The following is a 25,414-nucleotide window of genomic DNA, read 5'->3' as shown; positions in this document are numbered from 1 at the left end:
TTGCTTCAGCTACATTTAGTGGAAAAGTTACCAGATTTTTGTTCTTAAATTTAATGTATTTATCCCAAAATTGCCAACATTTTAAAAAAATTAGTAGTGGATATTAGTTTTTGTAGCATTATCAGGCTTAATGATGTGCTATTACGTTAATAGAGTTCCTAATGTTAGACTACCTTTGCTTCTTAAAATAACTTTAGAATAATTGTTTTAAATGCTGAGTAATTCTTTCTATGTATTGCTGTTGTTTTTACTTTGCTGGTATGTGTATTATTTTTGTGTTTATATCAGATGAGTACTTCCAGCTGTTAAAACAAAAACCTGTGACAGTGGCATATAGCATTTGTGTGTGTGTGTGTGTGTGTGTGTGTGTGTGTGTGTGTGTGTGTTTGATGTTATCTCAGTTAACAGGAAACATGCAAAAGGTGATTTCCGCCTGGTTCAGCAAGTCAATCATGTCATCAGTAACCTAAACTAATATTACCTTTCTCCATTCCATCATCATTAAAAAGAGTCATAGACTTGTTTTACAAATTGAACACCTCATGTTTGCAAAATGTCTGCTGCCACTCCAGACAACAGAAAATGAGCCTTCCTCCTCTATTATATCCTAATATAAGGACACCAATTTTGATTTTCTCAGATGTCCTTCAGCAGAATTCCCCTTAAGTTCCATTCACCAGACCTGAGTCAATCAGCCACACCCAGGCTGTAAATGAACTGCTAGCAAAGAGGAACATAATTGTTATCCTTTAGAGTTAGACCAATCATGATTACTCACTTTGGGTTTGGAAGATACAGCACAAAGAAAATAAGAAAAGAATTCTATTAGCAAGGAAAGGGATTCAATGGATTTGATTCAAGGATAAAATTAATAATGTCTGCTACCATACGTATTCTATTTTTGTTTGTGAGTCAAATGCAGTTTTTTTGTACTAAATGTATCATATTTGGTAATCAAAGTTAATGCTGGTTTTCTAAAATGGGATGGTTCAGTGTTCTAAATTTTTCATGCTCTGTAACAGAATATACAAGGATGTCTTCAGAACTCAGGTAAAATCATCTGCTTTCAAAAACTTTTATGGGGGAAATTATCTCGCTTCTCTTTTGTGCTTTGTTGAGATTATTAATCTATCTAATTTTTTATTTCTGTTAGAGTAAATTTTGATAGTTGGTATGTTTTCATAATGTTTCACTTATGTTTTCAAATATCATAGCTTGGAATTTAATATGTTATTACTGAAAAAATAATATCTCATAATATCTGTATGCTTGTTCTAATTTTAAATATTGGTTTTATCTCTTTTATTGATTTTTAATAGAAGAAATTCTTGAATACAGTGCCATTTTTTAAAGAACAAGTTCTTAAATGTTGTTTTTCTTTTTAATAATTTGTTGATTTCTGCCCTTGGCTTGATTATGTTTCACCTAATCTTTTTAGGCTGGTATTGTTTTACTTTTTCTAAATTTGTGACTAAAATCATTAAATAAATTATATTATTAATTCTTATTTAATAATGAAAGGGCCTAAAGCTAAGAGTTTTCCTTTACATTCTGTTTTGGCTACAGGGCTTAAATTAAAATATGTCTCCCATTTTCCTTAAGTAAGGTACAGCTTTTTAGTATTAGAGGATTGTTTTTTCTTTTTAAAAAATTCGTTAATTTCTAGTTCATTTGTCATCTTTAACATTCATTCAGTAAATATGTATGTTATCGAAGAATGTAACCTGTGCATTTTGAGTTTGCAAAATTTGTACATCAGTTTTTTTAAATTCTTCATAATAGGGTATAGGCTTTGAAAGGCACAAAGTTAAATGTTGTGCATATTATTTCAAGCCGGTTAATTTATCCTAGTTGTGTTTATTTTATTTTACTTAATCTTTTATTGTCTGAATTGATTATTAAATTCTTCTAAAACGTTGATTTTTTTCAATTTTGCTTGTATATCTAATAGTAATTACCTCATTTATTTTTCTGTTATAGCTTCATCAAAATTGTAAGTTTCTTTAAATTAACGAAAAATAAATTCTTCCTAGAAAATAAATTTGTCTCAAATTAATTTAGCCATCTCTGTTCTCTTATGTGTCTGGATATTACATGACCACTGATTCTTTTTAAAATTCTCTGTTTTTGGACAAGTGGGAAACAGTCACACTTAACAAATGTGAAAATCTTATATGTTAACTAAGGAATTTAACTTATTTATTTTATTGCCAGAACTATTTGGTCTTCTGTTATATAGTTTTATGCTGTTTTAAAATTCTTACTTTCATTTATAACATTTAACGTATTTTATATTCTCCAGCAATTTTCAAGGTATACACAATATTTAACTCCACTAGTGGTTATCTTTAAATATGTAAGCTATAGATCCCAAATTAGCAATAACCAAAAGACACTGTGTAGCCTTTGACACTCCATCATGCAAGATAAGGAATTAAGGACACTTTTACCACTCCTATACTTTCAAGTCTAAATTAATATCATCTGTGCATGTAATCTATGACAATGAAATTATTATATTTACATTGTCTATAGTACTTTAAATTTTTTTTAAAATTTTCCATTAAATTTTATTATCAAATTTTAAAAAAATTATTATTATTTAGACTTAAGTCCTTGTTTAACTAATTAAACCTTAAATTTATTCCCATATTTTAAAATAAAATTTTCTCATTTTTAACATCTTAATTTTAGGTCACATCAACTGGCAGAAGTACTCCTTAAAGTGATTAAATTTTTCAAAGCAGTTATTTTTATTTATCCTTTTCATTCAAAATTTTTTACAAGTGAATAGATATAAATATCTTCTCAAAATTTCCTGAATTGCAATGAGCCCTACTCAAGTTAATCTGCTTAATTTTTTGCCTCACCAATTATGACAAATTTTCCCCATATTCTGGCAATAGATTGATTGCAAATCATGGCTTTCAATGTTAGGAGGTTTGTTTGTTTGTTTGTTTGTTTGTTTGTTTGTTTGTTTGTTTGTTTGTTTGTTTTTCCTCTATGTTCTGGTAGAAAATGTAATGGAAATTCAGGGACTGCTCACAAGATTCATTTTATCCCAAACTTGAATATTTGCTTCTTATTTGACAACTGATCCTGTTGCTGAACATTTACTTTTTTCTTTTGAAACCAAGTTTCAGACAAAAGTAGAAGTTATACAGAAAGCAAATAAGAAATACCAAGCAATGGCAATCAAAACTTAAGAATGTGGATGACATTTCAACTATTTAAAAATAAGAGCATGCTTAGAGAGTGTAAATGCAGTGAGCACAGATGGGAAGGACGCTGGTAACATTACCAGTTTGTTGGTTTGAAAAATGTTTGAAAACAAATTAACATCTATAACCAAAACAGCTCACTTCCAAATCTTACCCACTCAGTCCAAAGTCCAATCCCCATTCCTTCAAAGCTCTGTTTAATGAGTGTAATAATAAAAACATGTACAACTTTCCCTAACCTCATTTCAAAAGTTAACTCAAACTTACTTGGTCACTAGTTGAAAGTCGATGTCCTTCTCTTATAGTCTGATAGAGCCTTAGCTTGCTGGTTGCCAGAGTCTATTTAATATATTTTCGTAAGCAGTGTGGATAATGAGATAAGATATTCGGGGGAATTAGAATGTTAATTATGTGTACAGCTTGGTAAATAAGCTCGACGATTGAACTGATTCATTATACAAGCTTAAATTATTATTGCAACAGTGAATGTCAACCATTCATTATACATACCTTCATCAGAAAATATTGACAACCAAATTCAACCATGTACCTTTCAAAAATTAACTGTAAAATTATTATTGATTCCCTCTTAAATAATTTCAGAAGAGTTCTTATGACACCATTCCCCAAAATATGTGTCCAGTTTTTCTCTATCTAAAGAAACCAAGAGAAACGTCAAATAATATAACATTTGAGCTTAGTGACTCAGTATTTGCCCAATGTCAAACAACTAATAAGTGGCAAAGATAAAACTTCCAAATGAATGTACGTAATACCAAAACCCATTTTCTTTCTGTTGTGATTTTGACTATCTTCTATATAACAATAAAGAACAATAGCTACCAAGTATTGAGTATTCACTCTACTTTATCCATATGATCCTATTCTCACAACACTGCTTCTGGATACATTTATTTTTTCTACTTTGCAGAGAGGAAATTGAGGGTCGGAAAATTTTAAGTGTATTGTATTAGCAATTCATGAAAGAGCAAAACATATATATCACTGCAAATCACTACATCTGTCATTTGCCCAGACAGTGAGCATGAAATCTGTATTGAAATACCTTTGAAGAACAGCACTATTGTTTGGAGAATTTGGGATATGAGAAATCAAGTCAGAATTCTTATTTCAGAAGGCAAAAAAATGTAAAGAGAGCTCTCCCAGTCACTGGGACCAAGCCAGCATGGGCAGGGTGGATGCGGATGTGGATTATTCTGGGGTAGCTCTCTCCTTTGGCAGTCAGGGTATGAGCCAGCAGCACATCTGGACTTCCCACTTAGAAATACCGTAAATCACTCTTTTCTGGATGGCTACCTTCTCAGCTGCCCTCAGCATTTTGAGAAGTGGAAGGTCCCAAAGAGCCAGTTACTGTTTTGCTCAGGGCTAACTATGTGCTCTTTATAGCCCTATCTGCTTGTCCACTGCCTGTGATATGTGCCAACTTTGCTCATGTGAAAAACAGATAACTTCCATGATTCGATTAAAGAGCAGCTCCTAAAATAGAAGATAGTTAAATTCATACCATTATGGGGAAAATGGTAGAGAAAAACTGCTCCACCTTTTACTGTGTATTGAGGAAAATAATAATGCTAGCCCTAAAAGATATATGTTCTAGGGGTCAGCAGAGTGGCTCAATTGGTTAAGAGCAGTGAGCTCTGAGCAACAGGGTCACCACTTCGATTCCCATGTGGGCCAGTGAGCTGTGCCTGAGCTAAGCTGCCGCTGAACTGGTGAGAGCATGTGCTCTTAGCAGCAAGATTGCCAGTTCAACACCCATATGGGACGTTGGGCTGCGCCTCCCCGCACCCCCAGCCAACTAAGATTGAACACAGCACCTTGAGCTGAGCAGCCTCAAGTTGACAACGGGCGGCCAGACGGCTCAGTGTGCAACAAGGTTGCCGGTTTGACTCCCTCATGGAATGGTGGCTCTTCCCAACCCCCGCCACCCTGCAACTAGATTGAAAGCAGCGACACTTAGAGCTGATTTTGTTCCCTCCACAACTAAGATTGAAGGACAACAACTTGACTTGGAGCTGATGGGTCCTGGAAAAACACAATGTTCCCCTTCCCCAACTCCCCAACACTGTTCCCCTCCCCAATTCCCCAATAAAAATCTTTTTTTTTTAAAGATACACGTTCTAAGTTATAGCTTTGTAGTTTAATTTGAAATGCATATGTGGAATACCAATTGTTTAATATGTACACATCAATTTCTGAATCATATATTTTCATATATGAGGTCAGCCTTGCACACCCATCTGTTCATTTCTTGATTACCAAATTTGATTTCAGTTGACCTAATAGGATTAAACAGAATTCCCTTCCATTTTCACTGGTTGCACAGGGACATCATTATTCTGTCCAAGATTCTATTCTACACATTTATTAATGTTATGTTATATTCAGTCTCACCCTCACTATCTCTACCAACATTGAGATCTCATTTAAATGACACCACATAATCCATGACATTGCCACCAACTCTATGCAGGGACAGACTTGTACATATTGTAATGAGCACCACCTGTATCTTAAACCCTCCAAGTGATGAGGGCACTTTAAGAGAACAAGCGATTAAAATATCAAACATCTGGGTTTATTAACAGTCACCTAAACTTTCTGATTTTGTGTCACTGGATCAGCACCTTGACCTCTCAATTCCTAGATAGCAATGAAAAAAAAAATGATAACAGTTTTTGTCTACTCCACAGAGTTGTTGTGGTGATCAAAATAGACCATGTAAAGCATACCTAAAGATGTTAGCAGAACATTATTTATAGCATATAAAAATTAAAACCAACAAAAAATATTCAACATAAGGTTAATGGTTTTCTAAATGTTAATACATTCACATGATAGATTATGTTTATTGAGACTTTCATTAAATCGAATAAATGTAATATAATATTATTTTTAAAGAATACAATGTTATCTAATTAAGTAAAAATATATATTTTAAAATCCTGAAAGAAATACACCATAATATTCACAGTAGTTATCACTGGATAGATAGTAAGATAATAGTTGGGATAAAAAATAATAATTTTCTGAATAAAGCTGGAAAAATAAATAGAAAAAATATAAAAGTCACTTGCAACAAAAAATATAATAATTTATTTTACTTTTCTAAAATAAATACATATTTTATAATTGTAAAAGTATTTACAATATATGCAAAATACTTTGTGCACCATAATATGCTCCCTAAATATATGCTAGTTAATATATTTACTTGAATAAAGATAAATAAGACAGTCCATTTTCTGTAGTTTGCTTCATTTCCAAATATAAGTTCAAGTTTCTTAACAATCTAGGATGATACAAAGTGCTATTATTCTAATATTGCAATTTGAGGTATCAAAGCATTAATACATATCAAGCATAAGGTAAGTAAGTATAATATGGATCTAGTTCATTTAATTAACTCAGATGTTAGCATACAATTGTGCTGATAAAAATCAGAGACTTCAAAATAAAAGCTACTTAAACATGAATTTGTTTATGTAAGTGTGGTGGTCAAGCTTATACAGTTAGCACTATTAGAGCTTTATTTTCTTAATGAAAATATTACACACTGCAAAGAAATCTTCATTAGCTAATAATTCATATTAAAAACATTAAGACTCAATCAAACTGACTAACAAATTAGTAAGAAATTGGGATTATGTAATTATTTCAAATAATTTAAAATATTGAGTTACAAAACATTATATCTGTAGATGTATATCAAATATTTTGGCTCAACAGTTGGATAATTTAAAAACTAATTAAAGTTAAGAGAATACTCTAACAATGTATTTCCAATATGTTTTTAATGAGCTATTACTTGGGAGTTAGAAGAGTCAAAATTGTGAGAGGTAAGGGCCGGTCGAGTGGTTCAGTTGGTTAAGAGCTCACTCAAGAGTTTGAGCTCTGAACAACAGCGGTTCGAGTCCTGGCCCGAGCTGAGCAGCCGCTGAGCTGCCAACAGGTGGCAGGATAGCTCAGCTAAACAAAACAAAAACAAAAACAAAAAAATTGTGAGAGGTAATTATTGACCTCATTTAAAAAAATTGACCATGGTATTCATATAATTACACTCTAATTTTTCTAGAATATTTAAAATGTCATAGCTACATTCTGAAACTACTAATTTACACTCCATTAAGGCTCTAAAAATTCTTTGTATATGTATGGGTGTATATATTTGTTTTATTTTTTATTATAAATTTAAAAAGAACATGTTTCAAATGTCCTCTTCCGTTAGTCAAGTTGAGGTAAAAAAGTAGTTTGAACAACCTTGAGATATATTTCTTATTTCTTTTTACTACTAAAGGCTATGAGCCTTGTCCAAGGTCATCAACCCCATAGATGGCAGTCTGTCTGCAGTCAAAGCCAAGTCACTTTCTACTACATCTAGCAATTGTTGAAATTACTGCAAAAGGTACAAAACAATCACTATCAGGGTATCCCCTGAAAAGGAATATCCCTATAGGAAATTAAAGGAATAAATTAATAATGTAAAACTACCACATCAACAATTCTATGATAACAGTTGCTTCACATTTTAACATATCTAAAGTTAAGATGTGTTTTCAAATTGATGATGCCTTAAGCAATCAAGGACATCTTATAACAGTACTTCTTAAATTAGCTATGGTAAAGAATTAAAGTTTGCTTGTTTTTGTTTGTTTGTTTGCTTATCCCTGATTCTTTTATAGCTCTACCCTATTCAGTGAGAATCCACTATTCATGCATGTGGATGTCTGAGAATGGCAAATTGTTACTAACACTTCTAAATGCTTCTCTCAAACTGTTAATGCATGTTATAACCGTTTTTGAACCACATTTTCAGTAGCGTTGTGTTGGAGTCAATGAAATAATGTATAGCCAAAGTTTATTTCATATTATTTTGAATCCCTTTCAATTGATATTTTATTACATATAATTTTGAATCACAATTAGCAAATATTTTTTCTTAAATTTGGGACAAGTAGTAAAATTGACTATTTCACTTTCTTTGCCAAAAATAAATTAAATGGCTGAGGGCAGGGATCAAAAGAAGGAGAAAGAATATTAAGTAATCCACCGATTTGAAACATGGTTCACGAATAATCAAGAAATAGCTATGTCCATCAAATTAAATATTTCTTGCTTCCAAGTACAGTCATTTAATATCTCCTGTTATCCTGGGTTACCTTTCTTTTGAGTTATTTTACCACTGGTGGAACATTTGTTTTTCTTCTGTAGTAAAACTTGTATGTAAGAAATGATCTGGTCACTCATTGACTATAAATTATAAACAATGTTTACTTCCTAATGGTAAAGCTGAATAACGTAAGGCATAAAAAAAGAAAATATGTCCCATCTCACTCTGTGCTAAACAACACCATATAAAAATTAAATAGGGCCAGCCGAGTGGCATGTTGGTTGAGTTGGCTTGGGATGACAGCTCTGATCAGTAGGACATGGTTCGGATCTCACATGAGGGCCAGTGCCCTCTACAGCTAAGATGGTGAACAACAGCTTGACCTGGAGCTGGGCTGCCATGAACTGGCGTAGGATGCAGTGAAGCTACAGTGGGCTGCCATAAGCTACCATGAGCGGCCGGCAGCTGGTGTGAGCTGCCAAGAGCTGCTGTGAGCAGCTGTCTAGTGGCCTGTGACTGATCTGCCTCACCCGGGAAGAGCGCAATGATAATACCAACATGGGCCAGTGAAGCAACATGCTCCACAACTAGACTGAAGAACAAAAGGACAGCAGCTTGTCTGTTTCCCTTCCCTGATTCCCCAACGCTGTTCCCCTACCCCAATTCCCCAATAAAATCTTAAAAAAAAAAAATTAAAGATCCTTCAAATAAAAAGTAAAATATAACAAATCAGGCACAAAATGCATTTAGAAATAGATTAATGCCATAGCATAGGTAAAAGCCAAACTGAGCTTATTAAGATCTTTCAGCTTAAATTATTATTCCTCTATCGTGCATTTTTACTCTGACAACTTCTTGCAAATAATGTGTTTTTAAAATTCCTTTGTATGAGCTGACTCAAAATACTGTACAGGTTAGGTTCACTTTGTTGAAATAGTTCAGGATTCCGAAACTGATGTAAATGGAGGTTTAACTGCTTTCTCAAAGAAACAGTCTTGTTCACTGCTGTATATCCCCCACAGCACTCTGGTATTCTGCAGATGCTCAATCCAAATTCTCGTTGACTTCTGAATGAATGACAAAAAGAGATACTTTCAAGGAATTAAAAGGACATACTATGTACCCTGATTGCTCCATCTCTACACAAGTGTAGCTTGTACCAATCACAAAGAAAGAAAAGAATACATCCCTTCCAATTCAGGTGGGCTCAACAGGAAAGAGCAAATGAAAATTCAATCCTGGCAACTTGGTCAAAACAAAGGTGGATTTCCCTATAACACGATTCTCACCACATCAGGCGCCAAGGCTGAATAATAAAGTCTTCTACCTTTTAGAAAAGATGCACATTGATTGGCCTGACTGGCTAACGGGAATCCCAGTTATATCTACAACATAGTATGACTCACAGCTAGGAATGTGCTCTGGAGGCTCATTATTTAATTAAGAGTAGGAATTACAAGAGCACTAAATGCAATGAAGCAGCACAATTTGCAAAGGCTCCAAATTTATGGTTTCCATTAATTAACATAAAGTAGTGTAGGCAAGTGAAATCAAGTGATCTGCTCAGCTATTAGAATTTTGAGAGTTAATTAATATAATAGCACAGATCATTGAGCTTAGAAATTATGAGTAACATATAGAATTTTAAAGAGTATCATGATCATGTATAATTATAAAAATACTCTTCTGCTCCTTCAAATTGTGTTCTTTTGAAGCTCGGTTCCTTAACTCAATGCAAGATCAGATATGGCTAAGTCCATATGAAGGGAAAACATTTAGAAAATGTGTGAATTCAATTCTACAAACTTTTCTAATAAACGATTGGCTTATTTACTCAATCAGCTATGATAATTACAGACCATTAGTGTCCATTAATAAATAAAACTATTTGCATTTCACAAATGTCTTTGAATCTCAGACTTCCCAAATTTCTCACTAGGAAAGAAAAGGAACAGAAACAACTGTTCCTGTGACCATAGGTTAAAATGCAATGGAGATTAATAATTAAAAATAAATGAATTTTAATGGAGCAAGTTCTCATTTCGCCTCTGGAATTGAGGTAAACATGAGGAGAATCAGAGGCTGTGGAAATCCCACCACCGCCATTCTATACTTTCTGTGTACTCTGTGCTCACCCCTCATTGGACTTCTTAATTTAAGAGCTCTAGAGCATTGAGAGCTATTGTTCCTCTTCATCTGAGTGAAGAGCTGTGTAAATAAAAGTCAATTCTTGCCATATCCATGGAATATAACTTGTTAAAAATAGACATGCATTGTAACCCGAATAGAATTTTCTATGATGTCTTTATATCTTAGTACACTTTAGTACAGAGAAAAAAAAATCTTGTACTTACAGTTAGGACATCAATGATCTAAAAAATATGTTCTCTCTACATAAGCACATATATATTTATCTGACAATTATAGTAACCGTGTACTTAGTACCTAAAATATGCGAGATGCTTTACTATTATTGCTTTATATGGGTTATATCATCATAGGTAAAAATAATCTTGAAAGGTAGGTCCTCATTTTATAAAAAAAGGAAACTGTTATGGGCTGGATTGTGTCCCCCCAAATTCATGTGTTGAAGTCCTATCTCCCAATACCTTGGAATGTGACTATATTTGGAGATAGAACCTTTAAAGGGGTAACTGAGATACAATGAGGCTGTATGGGTGGACCCCAATCCAATAAGACCAGTGTCCTTACAAGAAGAGGAAGTTAGGACACAGACAACACATAAACCAAGTGACAACCCTATGAGGACACAGTGAGAGGGCGGTCATCTGCAAGCCAAGAAGAGAACCCTCAGAAGAAATGAAACCTGCTGACACCTTGATCATGGACTTCTAGCCTCTGGAACTGTGAGACAAAATTTTCTGTTGTTTAAGCCACCATGTCTATGGTGTTTTAATTATGGCAGTTCTAGCAAACTAATATGTCAGGTTGTCGGAAAAATCATGACATATTTTTCTATATTTTTCGTTGCAAAAATACGTCATGATTTTTCCGACAACCCAATATGGTGATTTTAATGCAGTCATTCTCAATTCTAACAGCTGGATATTTTACTTAACCTGGCTTACTGATATTACTAATAACATCTAGGATATGGGTGGGAAAGATTTAAATTCATTCCTCTCTGCTCAAAGAACAAGCTCTTTTTCACCACTCCAGTGATTTAAAAAGAAAAACAAAGTTGGCAAGAGGAAACTTGCACAAAAGCAGGGTGTTTTAACAGATAAAACTAATTCTATTTTGAATGACACATGGGTGAAGGTTGGGAACCCACAGCCCGACCTGCTAGACCATCCCCTTGACACTCCTCACACTGACTCTCTCTCCCTGGTGGCAGTTAAGAAGGAATTAATTTGGGAAACCACTGCAGGATACTGTCGTCACTCTTAAGGAGGCTCCTCTCATTCCCAGATTTGAGCTTTCAAATATTAAAGGTTTTCTGTAAGAATTTGTATTTTTTCCCCATCAGTAACAGTGTAAGTAGAAACTTATCAATATACCCAAGAACTTTCTAAGAGCTTAAACTGTCCAAAATTGTTATTCACTCCTGTTAAGGGGTCAGTTTTCTTCTCAAGCATAGCTGAGATGATAGAGCACCTGGCAAGGTTGTTCCTTAGGGTGTTAAGGTCTCATCTGCTCCAAGAATTACAAACTGGATTTGCAGAATTTTTTAGTGTTACAGAGCCACTTTCAAAAACGAAAAGGATTCAACAAAGAGTGTGGCTGCTTGGTACTAAGCAACACTGATTACACATCTCTATGCATTTTTACTCTTAGCTAAAATTGTCTGGGAAGATACTCCCTAAGAGCTAGTAAAGGCAGCAGAAAGCCCTCATAATTAGCATTTTTAACAGCATTATTGAAGTACAAATAACATGCAATAAACCACACATATTTAAAGTGTGCAATTTGGTAAGTTTCTATGTGTGTGTATCCTCCTGAAACCACCATTAAAATCAATGTAATGAACGTATTCATTACCCCCCAAAGTTTCCTTTATTTCTGCCTTTCCATAATTTCTCCCTCAAACCCTGCTCCAACATTACCCTACCCCCACCCTGCCAGCTCCACCAAGCAAAATCTGCTCTACTTTCTGTGACTAAATATCAATTTGCATTTCCTATAATTCTATATACTGAAATCACACAGTATGTTCTTTTTTCTGGCTTTCTTCATTCAGCATAATTATTTTGCTATTCATCTATGTTATGTGTAGTAATAATAGTTCATTCCTTTATATTGCTGAGTAATATTGCATTGTTTGAATATATTAGTTTGTTTATCAACTCCTCTGTTGAACTTTAGGGTTCCCTCCCCCACAAGTTATGGCTATTATACATAAAGCTACCATGAACTTTAATGTAAAAATATTTGTAAGAACATGCTTTTACTTCTCTTGGGTAAATGTTCAGGGGAATGGCTGGGTGACATGATAGGTGTATTTTTAAATTTTTAAGAAACTGTCAAACTGTTTGCAAAGTGATTGTATGATTTTACATTTCCATCAACACATATGGAAGTTCTAGGCCGTCCACATTCTTGCCAACATTGTGTCTTTTTAATTGTAGACATTCTAGTTGGTATGTAGTGATATTTCCTTGTGGTTTTAATTTTCATTTCTCAAATAACTTATAATGTTGACCATCTTTTCATGAGCTTATTTGTCATTTGTATGTCTTCTATCACGATGTGTCTATTTAAATCTTTTGCCACTTTTTAGAATTAGGTTGTTTTCTTATTGTTGATTTTGAGAGGAATTTATATATTCAGGATTCATATGATTTATGAGATGTATGTTTTGTAAGGATATCCTCCCATTTTGTGACATCTTTTCATTCTCTTGAGTGTCTTTCTGACAGCAGAAGTTTTTAACTTTGATGAAGTCTAATTTATCAATTTTTTTTTTTTTAGGATTGTTCTTTAGGTGTCATCTCTAAGAAATCTTTGCCTAACCCCAAATGATCACAATGATTTTTCTCTTATGATTTCTTTAGTAAATTTTAGAGTTTTCATTTTACATTTAGTTCTATAACCCATTTGAATTAATATTTTTATGTTTTTGTTGCATATGGATATCCAGCAATTCCAATACCATTTGTTGAAAACAAAAACAAAACTATTCCATATCTACCTATTTGCAGCTTTGTAGAAACTCAGCTATCTATGTATAGGCATATGTCTGGGCTCTCTCTTTTGTTCCACTGATACATTAATCTATCTTTATGGTAATACAATAATATCTTGATTATTGTAAATTTAAGATAAATCCTGATACCAAAAAATGTTAGTTCTCCAATTCGTCTTTTATTGCAAAACTATTTAGCTTTGCTAGGTGTTTTACGTTTCCACATTACTTTAGAATAAATTAGTCAATTTCTACAAAAAAAAAAGAATCCTGCTGGGATTTTGATTGGGATTGCATTGAATCTATAGATCAGTTTGAAGAGAATTAACTTCTTAATAGTATTTTGTCTTCTGACCCAAGAACATGACATATGTTCCCCCCTTGCTTGGGTCTTTTTAAATTTCTGTCAGCAATGTTTTCCAGTTTTCAGTGTATAATTCTTTTTTTCTTTTTTTAAACTTTATTGGGGAACAAACAATGTGTTTTTTACAGGACCCATCAGCTCCAGGTCAAGTTGTTGTCCTTCAATCATAGTTGTGGAGGACACAGCTCAGCTCCAAGTCCAGTCTCCATTTTCTAGTTTTCTAGTTGCGGGGGCTGCAGCCCATCATCCCATTCAGGAGTTGAAGGGGCAACCTTGTTGTCAAGAGCATGTGCTCTAACCAACTGAGACATCTGGCCACCCACTGGCAGCTCAACGGCAACTCAGCTCAAGTCATTGTCTTCAATTTAGTTGCGGAGGGCGCAGCTCACTGGCCCATGTGGGAATCGAACCGGCAACCCTGTTGCTCAGAGCATGTGCCCTGACCAACTGAGCCACCCGGCCGCCCTCAGTGTATAATTCTTTTATATCTATCATCAGATTCATCCCAAGCCACTTTTTCTTATTGTTTCATTCTTATAAATTATATCACTTTCTCAGTTTGAGTATTATATGGTTTGTTGCTCATATGCAGAAACATACTTAACTTTTAAATATCTTATGTCCTGTGACCTTACTAAAGTCACTTTTTAGTTCTAGTATCTTTTTCATAGATTTTATCACGTTTTCTACATAGACAATAAGACCAGCTGCAAAGACAGTTTTACTTCTTTTCCAATCAAGACAACTTTTTTTTTTTAAGTGGTGAAAAAGTAGTTTATTAGAAAGGATAGTATACTCCAAGGAAATGGGAGCAGGCCAGAGCAGTAGAGAGTGACTCAATGCCATTAGTAGGAGAGAAAATACACTCCAAAGAGTTGGGAGCATGCCCCGAACAGAGGCAAGGCTCAAAACGCTCAAAAGGCCTCAAGACAACTTTTATTTTTCTTGCCTGATTTTACTAGCTAGAACCTCTATAAATGTTGACTAGAAGTGATGAGAGTGGATACTCTCTCTTGTCCCCCATCTTACCATAAAATTATTCAGCTTTTTTATTTCACCATTAATTATGTTGGTAGCAGTAGGTTTTTTGTAAATACCCTAAGGAGCTTCTCTTTTTTTCCTACTTTGCTCAGAGCTTCATGAGAAGCAATGTTGGATTTTTCAAATGCTTTTTGTGTATATAGTGAGATAATTATATGTTTTCTTTTTTAGTTTGTCAGTATGGTTAACCACATCATATTACAATCCTGGGATAAACCTCACTTAGTCATTATGTATTATCATATATATATATATATATATANATATATATATATATATATACACACACACACACACACACACACACACACACACACACACACACTCACACACACACGCACACATATGTAGTTGGGCTAGATTTTTTTAAACTTTTGTTTAGAATTTTGTGTCAATATTCATGAAAGATATTACTTCTTTATGTTTCTTTGATTTTCTTTGTTTCTTGGAATGTCTTTGTCAGTTTGGTTATCAGGACAACGCTGGCCACAGAGAATGAGTTGAAAGTATCCCTTAAAATTTTATGGAAGAGTTTGTGCAGAATTGGCATTTTTTTCCTCCTTAAATGTTTGGCAGCATTCTCTAGTAAAGGCCTAGAATTTTCTTTGCCTGAAGTTTTGAATTACAAGTGCAATTTCTTTATATATACAGGGCCTGTTCGAGTTATTGATTTCTCTTGAGTGAGCTTTGGTAATTTATGTCTTTCAGTGAATATGCCCATTACATATGAGTTCATTGGCATAAACTTATACATAATATTCCCTACTGTCCTTTTAATAGGTGTAGAATCTGCAGTGATGTTACCTCTCTCATTTCTAACATTAGTAATTGCATATTCATTCTTTTTCTTTATCATTCTGGCTGGGAGTTTATCAATTTCATTAATTTTCTTAAAGGGCCAGATTTTGGTTTCATTAATTTTCTCTATTATTTCTCTGTTTTCCATTTCACTGATTTCCTCTCTGATTTTAGTATTTCCTTTTTCCTGCTTACTTTGGGTTTACTAATAATACTTCTTTTCTAGTTTCTTAAATTGTAACCTAAGGCCATTGATTGGAGACGTTTTTTTTTTTCACTTCCAGTATAGGCACTTAGTGCTAAAACTTTCTCCCTAAGTACTGCTTTTGCAGCATCCCATAAATTCTGATTATGTTGTGTATTCATTTGCATTCAATTCAAATTACTTTTCATTTCCCCCTTTGATTTCTCCTTTGACCTATGTATTATTTATAAGTACATTATAGGGCCAGCCGATGGCGCATTGGTAAAGAGCTGGCTTGGGACACCAGAGGGCCCCGGTTCGGATCCCACATATGAGGGCCAGTGACACTGCCCTCTACAGCTAAGATGCTGAACAACAGCTCAACTTGGAGCTGGGCTGCCATGAGTCGCCGGCAATGGCTAGGCCTGCAGCCCCTGCTGCAGTGGGTTGCCATGGGCTACCGTGTGTAGCCAGCAGCCAGCGTGAGCGGCCAGCAGCCGCAGTGAGCGGCCGTCCAGAAGCCGGCGACTGATCTGCCTCACCCAGGAAGAGCGCAATGATGGTGCCAACTTGGGCCAGTGAAGCAACGTCCTCCACAACTAGACTGAAGAACAAAAGGACAGCAACTTGTCTGTTCCCCTTCCCCCAATTCCCCAGCACTGTTCCCATGTCCCAACTCCCCAAAAAAAATCTTAAAAAAAAAAGTACATTATAATTAATTTTTAAATATTTGATGAATTTTCTAAATATCTTTGTTACTGATTTTATATTAAATTCCATTGTTGTTAGAGAACATATTCGTATGACTTTAATCCTCTTAAATTTATTATGATTTGTTTAATGGTCCAAATGTGGTCTATCATGGTCATTGTTCTGAGTCACTTGAAATGATCAATTATTTGGCAAGTTTGATTCTTTCAGGTCTTAGATGAATTCAGAACACTATTGTGGAGTTAATTATCCCCACTATTATTTTACCCAATGATCTATTAATTATGATTTTCTCAGCTGGGTTGGTAGGAACAGGCATCTTACTCTGTGAGTATCAGTCATTGTTCCTTTTAATCATTTAGGATGATTCTTTTCCCAATGACCCTGGTGTTCAGTACTGTGACTTGAGTTGGGGGTGCTGTCCTCGAAAGTCTCCAGCACTTACACACTGTGTACGTGTTCCCCCTTTCTAGTCCTCTGTCCTGAGGGCCAGATTACTGAGTCTCCCTGGACTCTTAGCTCTGCCTTCTCAATCCAGGGTTTCTGATGGGTTCTGGCTAGGTTCCTTATCTCTGGGCAATTGTCTGGAAACTCTCTCAGGGCTATAAACTGGGGCAGTTAGAAACAACACCTCATTTGCATTGTCTCTCAGGTTACTGGCCTTCATGACCCGATGTCCCATGTCTTAAAAACCACTGTTTCATATATTTTATTTATTTTTGTGGAGTTGTTTCAGACAGGACCACAAATCCAGTTTCTGCTATTCTAGCTTGACACAGAGTGGAAGTCTCTCAAATTAACATTTTAAAATGGTTTAAATCACATTTGCCCCAGCGGGGAGTTATTTATAATATAGTGTTACTTATTGTATGGACAGCAATGATTTAAAAAAAAATTGCATAGAGAATACCAAGTAAGATGAATTTGAGCACAAGGCATCGCAGTGTTAGAGAAAGCATTACAATTGAGATGGAATCAGTGCTAGGTTTTACTACTAAGAGGTAATACCTTAAGCAATTAACAACTTCAAGTCAGTCTGTCATGGAAAAACTTAACAAGGTTGGAGATAATATGTAATCTGTTTCCTATTAAATTGAAAAACGATATGTCTGGGAATATAAGGAATGGGAGAGTGGGGTTAAAAGCGTTGGACATAAGACAAAATAAGGGATATGGGTGTCTGGAAGAAGGAAAGAGGAGGTGTAAAGCGGGAAAGGGGTCTAGAGAAGAAATTAAAAAGGAATTCAGGACACACCACTATCCTTACTGCCTCTGTGCACTATTAAAAATCATCTCAGTGTTGCTTTTTCCATAGACACAGTTGTCAAAACTACTGTTAGAATATCAGTAATAGTTGGAAATGTGCAAATATCACCTTCCAGGGCTGTCTAATCTCCCTGACATGTCCAATCTATACTTCATTATTGAATTCCTTCCTCTTCAGTACAAGGTAATATCATCTCTTTGGTCACAGAGAAAAAAAAAAAAAGAATTTCTTAAAAAAAGAAAGAGAGATAAGCCTGTAAGTTTGTATAGAGAGAAGAGTGCTTAACAGGTTGACCATTTCATTTTCCATACATTTATTCTATCTTTCTTTGTTACTCTTTATAAGTATAATGCAATATTTGTAGAAATTCTCACAAAAAAATAAGCCTTGGATACGTTCTTGGATTATCAAGAGTTGATATATTTTTTAAAAGTGTGTAACTGTTTGTATACCTACCAAAAAAATCATTGTTTAGGAGAGCTTTCAATGTAGTTTTCACTATCACTTCCATCTAGAAAAACAAAATCATTTTATAATTTGGAAAAACGAAAAAAATTAGTCTTTCTTTCAAATGTGAATATTTCTTTTTCATTAGGTAATGAACAGAACCCACTATATTGAATGATTTCCTCTTGATGCTGGAAGCTCTGAACCAGTATAATATTTAATGGAGGAAAGTGCATGGCATGAGTGCCACTCCATCTGCTCCTCTTCTAGACACCATTAATCAAGCATGACAGGCTTTCCCAGCTGAGCCCACTTGGACTGAAATCTTTCTTAATACTATATTCTAGGTATCCATGACCAATCGAGCAGAAATTTACACGATATGAAATGGCTTCAACCAGCCTAGATGATAACTATATTTGCCATCCCTCCTGCATATGTGATTTCTTAAATTATCCCTATGCCTATTTGATAGATTTATTGACATGTCTTTTATCATAAACACAATCAAATTATTTTTGGAAACTAAGGGATCCTTAAGCTTTCATGACTGACAAAGGTTTTTAGTACACATGTGAATGTACATGGAGAGGTCCCTGAGGATAAATTGTAGTTTAAAAAACAAGATAATTGGCAGCAAATTGAAATAAAATGAGGTTCAAAAACTCTATACTGCTTTACACTAAATATTATGAAAATAAGTTTACATATATACATATATATGCATATATACATATACATGTATATATGCATATATACACACATATATATAGTTGTAATTGCAACTGTGCTCTCGTTTTAAAAGCAAACAATGAATAGATCAAGCACATCAGGGATGAGAGCATAATGCTATTTCTTTCCAATAAAACTGATTGTTAAAACTACACAATCTAATGCAGGGCAACACAAACTAAGGACTGGTGCTGTCTCACACACTATTTTTCCTGGTCTAAAATGGGATACATACAGAATTGAGAACAGGTATTTAGAAACTTTTACAGCAATCACCATGATATATTTTTTATTACATTTTACCAAAGTATCAGTCTATATTGTTTGAGGAAAAAAAACCCAAAAAACAAACAAAAAACAAAACAAAACAAAAAAACTAGTCCTTTACCACAGAAAGTTTTAGAAACACTGACATTCCTTTTAATGTTCAAAGCAAGATCATAACAAAGGTCATATTTAAAAAACACTTAAGGAATTCACTGACTTTGGGAAGTTATCAAACCTTTCTATGCCTAGGATGTCTCATCTATTAATACCACAGATCATGATGGCACCTATTGTATAGGCTTATCATAGGCATGAAATAAAATAATCCCTAAGAGACCCGGCTTGCCAGTGGTCACCTGAGCATGTGGCCAGCAAATAACTACTACATTTCCTTGCCATCCTTGCAGATAGATGTGCCCAAGGGACTAAGTGCTCAACAATAGTTTATGAGAAAAGATGACAGGTATAACTTCCAGTTTGGACCCTAAACGGAAGAAAACTGCTAGGAGAAATGTACACAGAAACTTGAGATTTCTGGGTTTTGCCAATGAGACAAACACTCTAAGGAAACAAAACTACGGCATGGAAGGAGCTGGCCCTCCAGGATTTTGTTGAGCAGAACCACAATATCAGTTCAGGCTTTTCCACTTAAGAAAAGGAACTTCTGGCTTATTTACACTTCTGTTAATGTGGCCCTTTGCCACACTTATCCAAACCAATGGCCCAACTGAGACTACATGGAAAGCTTTGCAATAGCACTTACCATATGATATATATTAATGATTTATTATTATTATTATTATTATTATTATTTGACATTTGGAAATTTTCACTTAGAAGCACTATCTATGATCACCCATGATAATTTTTTTCTCTTCTTCATATAAATGGTATAACTCTGCCAGACACTGTTGGTTAATTTTGAGAGTAGTTCAACAGTTCTCCAGCACTGCTTTTGTGGACTTCCCATTTTTAAAAAATCCCATTTAAAAAAAAATGAATTCTATTTTAATATAGAAATGTTTGGTATTTTACGGCTTAATATAGCTGCCTCTACCGATATAGGATATATTGATCAGAAAAGATGTTGACAGGATGGGTTGGAATAAGAACAGACATCTGGAGGAAGTGATGTCTGAATGGAGGTAAATTGTATAAGTGGTTGGTTCATTAACAGATGATTCATATTGCGACCCATGTTCTGCTTTAATAACTGATATACTTCTATGAAAAGAACATTCTTCTCATCAACTATGTGGTTATCCTGAGGTTTAGTTTGTTTAAGGAAACACAATGGCAAATTCTTGATTCTACTCCTTTACTTACCAGTTTTCAAAATTCATTTTAACGATGATATATTCAAACAAGCTGAAGGTAGAGCAGCTTGTCTTGTATCTTGGGCTTCTGACTTCATCTACTGCCCCTATAACATAACACTTTTCATGACAAGAATTATTCTATTTTGGTGGCAATTAAACGTAAGCACAAATGATTCAAAACTGACAGTGACACTTATCAGCTTGAATAGGTCCTTCTTTCCAGAGAGCTAAAGAAAATAATACAGACATACTCTCGACTCAGATTTTATAAAAACTCAGTGACTTCTTTGCTATCCTCAGGTCATTTTTCTCTAAACAAAAAATAAAAGGGTCTGATTTACTCCTATAGTTCCTGTGACATCAGCCTCCACAATAGGAGTTCCCCTCCATGGGAAATTACCTCAATCTATTTCAAAATGCCTTTATGAGAGCTATTACATGAGCCTGGGGAACAACAACCCAACAGTCATCAAGACGCAAAAGGTAAGCTAGATCATGCCAGTTCCCTGCTCACATCTCTCCTGTGACTTCCCATTCCACTCAGAGCAGAAGCTAAAATTCTTATAATGACCTAACAGTCTTCATGGCATGCCCACCACCATCTCTCTGATCTGAAACCCATTCCTTCCCTGTCCCATCTGCTCTGTTACAGACTAGCCTGTGCCAAGGCTGACTTCAGACACACTTCTACATCTGGGTCTTACACTGGTTGTTCCTTCTTCCTAGAATGCTCTTTCACACATGGCGACATGGCTTGCTCCCTCACTTTCTTTGGATTTTGTTTTAATCAAAGTCCACTTGCTCAGTGATATCATTTCTGATCACCATCATCCAAACTTCAAAATCTCACCTACCTTCAGCTGTATTCCTACTTCCCTGACCTATTTTTTTTTCCATAACACATTACCCACTAACATACTAGAAACCTTACCAATGTCTTGCTTCTTATTGGCCTCTTTATATAAGGATATGTACTCCTTTATGATCCTGTATCACCAGCACCTAGAACAGCACTTGGCACATCAAAAATATTCCATCGCACTGATGGAATGCATAAATGAATTGTTTCAACTCCTCAGAAAACTGGCAACAACACTACTTCAGAAGCCCTGTTCAGTTTCTGAATAAAAATTACTAGATATGAGACATGATGCCATATAATTAAGTACTGGCACTAATTCAAAAGGCGCCTTAAAGGCAAGACAGCATGGGAAATGTGAGGTACTAAATACACAGAGAGAAACAAAAATCATCCAACTGTAACACTGTTTGTTAGTCTATCTTCAATATCAATTTTATACAGCATTTTCCATATAGAGATTTGTTTAGTCTTTCTCAGTACATGGATTATGACAGGAAAATAAATGCAAAAAAACAAACAAACAAACAAAAAACAGCAAACAGGGTCGGCCAAGTGGCGTGATGGTTAAGAATTGGCTTGGGACGCCAGAGGGCCCCAGTTCGGATCCCACATATGAGAGCCAGTGACACTGACCTCCACAGCTAAGATGCTGAACAACAGCTCAACCTGGAGCTGGGCTGCCGTGAGTCGCGTAGCTGCAGCCCCTGCTACAGTGGGTTGCCATGGGCTACCATATGTAGCCAGCAGCCAGCGTGAGCAGCCAGCAGCTGCAGTAAGAGGCTGTCCAGAAGCCGACGACTGATCTACCTCGCCCGGGAAGAGCACAATGATGGTGCCAACTTGGGCCAGTGAAGCAACGTCCTCCACAACTAGACTGAAGAACAAAAGGAAAGCAACTTGTCTGATCCCCTTCCCCCAATTCCCCAGCACTGTTCCCATCCCCCCAGTTCCCCAATAAAAATCTTAAAAAAAAACACAAAAAACAGCAAACAAACGCTTATCTAAGAAAAGGTACTTTAGAAAAACTAATTATTGTTAAGAACAAATTAGAACAACTCCTCATGTCTCTGACACCCCCACTTTTGGTAACCTCAAACATTTAAAACAAAGTCACAGAGCTTATGTCCCACAAAGAATGCATTAGCTCTGAGCTTAGAGGAAACTGTTTAACAAGGAACAGCCATCTTTGTCTTTAAGACAGTGTTCTTCAAAGTGATTTCTACAGATTCTTGATATGTTGATAGATGATAACAAAGAAAGTATTCCAGTGTCAAGTACTAGTTTAAACAAGGTTTTTTACTTGTGAACTTCTTGGAGTAGTTAATATATATATATATATATATATATATATATATATATATATATGTAGTAAAAGAGTATGAATTTGCCAAAGGAAGTATATAGTAGGCAGCATTTCCCAAACCACTTTTGACCATAAATATCACAATCACCACCACCATCATCACCCACCATTTTTTTCCAGAGTGTCTACGGCCAAACACACTTTGGGAAACCAAGGACTCTTAGACTTGAGCCCACAGACTTAGAATTGTGTGTAAAAATCAAGAACTGATTTTAATAAACTTAGCTTGCTTTTTTTTGGTATTTTTTTGTTTTTGTTTTTGTTTTCTCCTGGAGACCTTTGATTCTTCTTAGAGTATGTCAGCTATTTAGTTAGACATAGAGAGGAAGGAAAAAGGGAAGATATATAGAAATATAATAGTTGATGAACAGAAGACAGAATGGCTAGCAAGAACATCGAAGTTTCCTTATTCACTTTTCTGAGGGGCAAGATAAGTCCAGGACACTTTAATGGCCCCTTGGAACATCATGGCATTAAAACAAAGCTCAAATTATTTATACCATAGATAAATGTTGCATTATGTTCAAAATACGCTATATTGAAAGGTATGTGAGTTTCTCAGGGTTTCTATGACAAAATTGCCACAAACTGGATGCTTAATAAAACAGAAATTTGTTCTCTTACAGTACTGGAGGCAAGAAGTCCAAAATCAAGGTATTGGTAGAGTTGTTTCCTTCTAGAAGTTGTGATGGAAAATTTTCTCCATACCTCTTTCATAGCTTCTGGTGATTACTGGCAATTCTTGGCATTCCTTGGCTTTAGATGCATCACTTCAACCTCTGTTTCTGTCTTCACATGGCATTCTCCTCTCTTTGTGTCTGTGTCTGAATCTCCCTCTTATAAGAACATCAGTATTGGCCTACATAGTGCCCCTGATAATCCAGTAGGACCTGATCTTAGTTACATCTACAAAGATCCTATTTTTTCCAAATAAAGTCACATTCACAGGTTTTAGGTGGATGTGAGTTTTAGAAGGACCCTATTCAATGCAGTACAGAAGGTAATAGATATGTTTTAGAACTATTTACACAAAATAATTATTTTTTGTAAAGTAAAATATGTTTTGGTTAAAGAAGGAATGATTTTAAAGCAAGTAAATCCACTGGGGAAGCTTATTTTTAAGTATTTTAATAAAGGCAAGGCTTCTATAATAATGTGGAAAATTATCCCTGAAATTGTTTTGAATGTTTTCATTCCCTATAATAACATTCTCAAAGGAGACTTCTGTGAGAGCAAACATTTAGCAAAAGAAGGATGAAAAAAACCTAATCTTAAAAGTAAAACATCGTTCCACCTCTATGGATGCTCCTTTGGAAAACATTGCATTTTATATTCCATACAGTTTCAGAGATCTGTCATGTAAAGGCTCACCAACACAGAATGTAACAGGGCCTGATTTTCATCTCACTCAGAATAACACAGAAAATGAATGTAGCATAACCTCTTCACTTAGCTGCCACTGGCATTTTATTACGTGATTTTACTCTGGACATTCACATATCTCTATTTATTTTTTTCCCTTAAGTTATTATAATTATTACTGAATGAAGGGTAACAAGAAAAACAAATATGGAAAGACTGAATAGCTGAGTTAATGCACACTCGTCTGCTTTAACAAAGAAGAAAGTTGAGTGGTAAATGTATTTAATGATTCTGATTAGACTGCTCTGATGGGCTTTCGTAATCAATAAATTGCCCCACCCAACACCAAAAAAAATTTTATTTCTCAGAAAATCTTTTTTAAAAAAATCAAATAAAACCATTGGGCAGGAACTAAATCAAATGAAATATCTGTAATTTGTAATAAGAGAAGGATTACCATATGATAAATTAGAAGTTTAATCTCACTTAAATTAAAGACTTTGCATTCTTATTAAGATGAAATTGTGAGTTCAGGTATAAATACTCACTCCCTCTGCTTCAAACCCATAGTAATGAAAGAGACACACATATATATATTTATAATTTTTTGTTATGTAATATAATAGTTAATATCTTATGTAATATAATATTTTAAAAGACAAAACTGGACTCAGGAACAAGATAAACATCTTGGAACAGAAACACAAACAGTAATAGTAACTTGCTAGGCTCCCGGATTGAAACAAGAAATTTCAGTGTAGAGAGGGAATAACAGGAGACCAAAGTGTTCCATTTATGTCAGGGGTCTGGGGCAAGACAGGCTATGAAACCAGGGGGTAGGTTTAGTTTCCCTGACTTATGAAAGAAGCCTCCACAAAATAGTGACCGTTGCTCAGAGCTGAGACTCTATCAAAGCTGTAGCCAGGGCAGTGAGTGGGAGTCAAAATTCCTTTTTATACTGACTCTGGGTCCAGTTAGTCTCTGACTCAGAAACAAGATTTGCAACACACCAGTATCTCCAGGTTTGGAGATCCAACATGCCAATCAATATGTGACCTAGCTCCAAATAGAGAGCTCCAAGAGGCTAGGTACAAGTAGTGGCAAAAACTGGTGGGCAAGGTATATAAGCTCAGAGAAAAGGAGAGAAAGAGAGAAAGGAAAAGAGAAAGAAAGAAAGAAAGAAAGAAAGAAAGAAAGAA

At 35.0% G+C, this 25,414-nt stretch overlaps 1 protein-coding gene across 1 annotated transcript in view; it reads right to left on the bottom strand.

The window, feature by feature from the left end:
- Positions 1–9,189: 9,189 nt before the first annotated feature.
- Positions 9,190–25,414, bottom strand: part of LOC109383454 (uncharacterized) — a 147,855-nt gene continuing 131,630 nt past the window's right edge. Inside the window, exon 6 of the mRNA XM_019643914.1 lies at positions 9,190–9,419. Within this exon, the coding sequence (XP_019499459.1) occupies positions 9,397–9,419 (23 nt within the window). The 3' untranslated portion in view covers positions 9,190–9,396. The remainder of the gene's footprint in view (positions 9,420–25,414) is intronic.

This window comes from Hipposideros armiger, unplaced genomic scaffold (genome assembly GCF_001890085.2).
Source record: "Hipposideros armiger isolate ML-2016 unplaced genomic scaffold, ASM189008v1 scaffold_83, whole genome shotgun sequence".
NCBI classification, from domain to species: Eukaryota; Metazoa; Chordata; class Mammalia; order Chiroptera; family Hipposideridae; genus Hipposideros; species Hipposideros armiger.
This window is presented reverse-complemented; position numbering and strand designations above follow the sequence as displayed.